General features: G+C 35.7%; 1 protein-coding gene across 1 annotated transcript; it reads right to left on the bottom strand.

Moving 5' to 3' along the window:
- Positions 1-497: 497 nt before the first annotated feature.
- On the bottom strand, positions 498-3,936 carry LOC108334668 (uncharacterized). Its single transcript, XM_017570565.2, has 8 exons — positions 3,123-3,936; positions 2,912-3,006; positions 2,676-2,779; positions 2,473-2,573; positions 2,243-2,346; positions 1,477-1,914; positions 1,244-1,375; positions 498-878 (listed from the first exon to the last, which is right to left on the bottom strand). Exons 1-8 carry the CDS (start codon positions 3,366-3,368, stop codon positions 719-721), a joined length of 1,380 nt encoding a protein of 459 aa, XP_017426054.1. The 5' UTR covers positions 3,369-3,936; the 3' UTR covers positions 498-718.
- Positions 3,937-4,619: the final 683 nt, after the last annotated feature.

The raw sequence follows: 4,619 nt of genomic DNA, 5'->3' as shown, positions 1-4,619 counted from the left end.
TAAATACATTTAAGACTTAATGTGATCATATTAAATTTTAATAACATAATTATAGGAACTTATTACATATTTGAAAAAAAAATCCTACTAAGAAATTAAAAAAATAGAAATCTGAATCCGTAAAAGTTATAAGAAAGCACAGCAACCACTGCTTACAATTCTATTTATATGTAATACTTATTTATTCATTTATAATGTAATAAAAAGTTATAACTAAACATTAGTATGAAATAATTGTCAAGTATTTGAAGATTGGATAAAGATATTTGAACATCTATAAAAAATACAAAATGACCGTTTCATCAATCAGCAACTGAAACCAAAATTTTCTGTATATTTACATGTGGCAAAGTATCTCCGACATAAAGAAAGGAAATTATAGAGTTTGCGTTGTAAGAAAAAGCGACGTGTTTGAAAAAAACAAACGGTTTGGATATTGACATTGAAGAGGTTCCAGGTTTATAGCACATAATCTCTACCACAACCCACTTTCAAAATTAAAATTTCAAGAAATTGTGGTATTTATACTGAGACAACAATTGTGTACACTATAGTGATTGTGACATTCTATTGACTATGGCCTCTGATATATCCCTCACAATCCTACAAAATACAGAATGGTGGCATAAAACTGAGGTGAAAAGCTGGGAAAATATTTACATTTACAAAGGTGAATATGTCTCTTTTAGTTGAATGAAGGAGAGTAAAGAATTATCTGCTAATGGTTGATTTCATTCGGCATTGTTGGAGGCTTCTTCCTAAAGACGTGTTTCCTACAGCGTTCGAAAATACTGTCATAGATTAAGTCAAACTGCACTCCTGCTCTCTCCCGATTAATAATGAATAGTATGTGATCACCCTTCACATATGTGTAGTACCTGTTCCATCAAAATACCATAAATTCATCAATAATACAGAATATCTTTTCAGAGCAAAAACTGTTCATTTCAAAACCATTAAATGCCATTTATTCAACAAGTTATTTGCAACCAGAATACCCTCTGCTGGGTATCAGCATATTCTCTTGAAAAAAAAAAAAGAAATCCCTATTAAAGATGTTCTTAATGCAGCTTATAAAAAGAGGTCACTGCACTATACTGATGATATCTGTGATGCAATTTAGTAGACCATACAATTGTTGTAGATATAAGGAAATAATGCAAAGCTAAGCCTAAGGCTACAGGATTGAGTATGTTATGAACTATTATTGGAAAAAAGTATATAGGGTGCTAGTTTTACGGACCAGATGCCAGGTTGTAAAGGTTTGCAGTCTGATTCCTTCTCAACCAAGCAGTTGGGGTGTTCAATGGGTAGGCGAGGATGAGTCATGGATATTGTGTTTAGTGCTCCATCATTGTCTTGCCAGTCCTCATCCCTGCACCACAAAAAGTAACATTTTGTTGATTGATTGATCAAGCTTAATCCAAGTTGCAAATTAGTACTGTAATAGTATATATATTGTCTTTAAAAACCAACCTGTATCCCTTGTAAGGGGGAGGAACATCTGGAGGAAAACACCACTGGCTCATCTGCAAAACTCTTAGGAACAGCATGGGGTGAATTCCAAGTATGCTTGAAGGAACTGTAACGCCCATGATCTTCGTTGTGCGCTTGGTAGCATAGCTGAAGTAGTATGTGTTTGGAAATGTTTGTAGGTGGTAATTGAGTTTTATAGAGCCCTGAATTGTAAGATCAGGGAGGATCCAATCTCCTGAAGCAAATGGACCCGCATTCCCCAATAGACAATCGACAAGACCCCATAGACCCATCTTTCTCCATGACATGTTAAAGTGATCAAACCCAAAATTGTAGTAGTTCTTCAGCCAGGCAATGTCAAACCAATCATATATGATCACTCCAATGCGGCAAAGCTGTAGAAGGCAAATAGGTTTCAATGTTTTCCCATCTTCCGGCCTGAAACAATCTCAAATTATACCCTAGCTTAGCATTTAGTTTGCCCATTGTAGCCAACACTAATAATCGACAACATATTGATTCTAATTATCATGTTTTTTTGCTGGAGAGAGTTCTTGAAATTCAGTTAAAGCAAGAATGTAGATAATATGCTTAAAAGAGCTGTTACATGCATCTTCCTTGTTGTTTATCTGTTTTTCATTCATTTCTCATAGGAATTAATACTGCATGCTCTCTCAACTACCCCCCATTTGAAGGCAATAAAATTAAATAAAGACAGCTAATAGAAATCAACTTTAATTATAAGGAAAAGCTGACAAGAACTCACTGCATGCCATCTGTGTATGTTCTTGTAGTCCCATTAAATGCTCCAGATAAGGAGGTGATACTTAATACCCAGTTCTCTGAACTGTTTTCATACCCCTTGAATGTCTGAAGACAGTATGAACATCAAACAATAAAAAATAAGAAAACCACAACAAATAAACAAAATGAATAAATAAAACCCTTTAGAAATAGAAGGAAAGGTGAAAAGCACGGGAAACCATTAGCACCAACCTTGTCAGCAAGCATTTGTTGCAAGACACGAACAACTTGTGCACCTGCTGAGTGTCCAACAAAATGAATAGGGTGATCCTCGTCCCACTCAGGGTAATGCCCTGCATCCCAATAACAGCAACGAAACACATTTTCATAAAACATCACAGATTACAAAAGCTAGAACAACAGCAACACCAAACAGAACATCAAGATCTTCAAACCTTGTTCATAGATTCGTCCAAACTGCGAGTGTCCGCAGGCCGTGCTATGCTCCTCACCGTAATCAACTTGCCCGCCTTTTAAATAATAGAACAATTCTCGAGCCCTGAAAGCAAAGAAAAACAAGGGAACCCTTTTCAGAAACGTTGCAAAACAGAACAAGCGTAGAACAGGTACAGAACACAAACGTTTAATCGGAAAAACCCCAAAACGAAGGTCTTACACCTCAATAGCCCACCTGTCATAGATACTGGTGAGAGACCCCAAATCAGGGACAAGAACTCTATCATCTTTCTTCTCCGCCCCACCAAAGTACGACAAAGCCCCCAATCTCTGTGAAAAAGAACCGTGTCAAAGACAAATCAGCAGCCCAGAAGAGAAAGAGAATAATAGCATGAAAAGGGTAAAAGTTGAGAGGAAAAGAAGGAAATAAAAGCAATGGGGCATACCCCTTTGCCAAATCCAAAAATCCCATGAACCAACACAATAGGAGGAAGATCATCAGCATTGGGCTTGGAAGTTCCATGTTTGACCTCAACAACCTCGACGTTAGGCTTGCGAAAATATTCATTGAGAGCCTGAGAGAGGTCCCCAGCAACAGCGGTGCTAAATATGTAAAATCCATAAAGCAAATGAACCAAGGAACTGACAAACAGCTCCACCAATTGCAGATAAGAAATCCATAACCGCATCATTTTCTTCCTCAGAAGCAACAACAACCACAAAGAGCCTTCTCAAAAAGAAAAAACCGCAAAGGAAGGCTCTTTGCAGGGTTAAAATCAAAAACCGTTTCAATTTCAACCCCTGATATTGCTGACAGAGACCCTCCTTTTTACATTAAAAAACATCAATTTCCCTTCCACGCCCAAACAATTCAAAAGCTATATTATTGTGGCAATTGGAAAATTCACCAAGACCCAACCTCTCTTCTTATATTGTATATATAGCAAACAAATACGCGCTCTTGCCTTCTTCAGACTTTGAACGTCGTCTCTTCCCACATTTTCCTCATTTTTTCTACCTCACATTTCTCATTTCTCTTTTTCCTTTTACCTATTTTCTATTCCTCCACGTGGCTCGGAATACCAAAACAAAATAAACAAATTCGTTCCAAACAAAAACCTGTCAGAAAATAAAAATGCTCGATTGGGGATGTGCCCCTTGTCTGCAGGCTGCTCTCAGCCTCAGCCTCAGCCTCAGCCTCAGCCTCAACTAAATTCAACAAAAATCTATATCTAAACTTTACTAAATTTTCGCCCACAAATTAGGGCAATAAAAAAAGAAAAACATGTTTGTGTATAGATAACAATAGATAAAGTTTGGTCAATTTCACAGATTGTGGTCGTGTACTTTTACTGGCAAATTTATGGTTTTTACGATAATTTTTTGTTTAAACTTTATAAATTGAAAATTGTATTTAATTATTTTCCTTATTATAATACATTATTAATAATTGTTGTTTGGAGTTGCAGTGTGTGCTGTAAGGAGCTGGAAGGTTCTTGATTCGCCTTATCCATAGAATTCGAAATTGGACGCCAACAACCCCAAAGTACAAGAAAATCGACTCATCATAATAAGCATTTGTTGGTAGTTTGTTGGGCGATCTACCCAACGCGCTTTTTCGGAGATTGTGGATTTGTAGAACGTGGAGTTTTACTAGGGATTGGACTTCGTGATCTTATCCGAATTTTATTTTAGTTAATTTCTTTGGTTAAGAATCATAAAAAAATGTGGTCTTCTTATTAAATTAGTATTTATTTTTAAATTTATTAAAATAAATAACTTTTAAAAAATATGAATTTACGTAAATTGTGTGAAATAAGCATAACTTGATGTGAATAAGTTGTGTCAAACTAAAAAAGTGAAGTCGTGGTAGAACAATATCAAAAAGTGATGTGGTCCACTTACAAATTTAATTAATTTAATAAAATTTATTTTATTTTTTA

The sequence above is a fragment of the Vigna angularis genome, chromosome 10 (assembly GCF_016808095.1).
Source record: "Vigna angularis cultivar LongXiaoDou No.4 chromosome 10, ASM1680809v1, whole genome shotgun sequence".
NCBI classification, from domain to species: Eukaryota; Viridiplantae; Streptophyta; class Magnoliopsida; order Fabales; family Fabaceae; genus Vigna; species Vigna angularis.
This window is presented reverse-complemented; position numbering and strand designations above follow the sequence as displayed.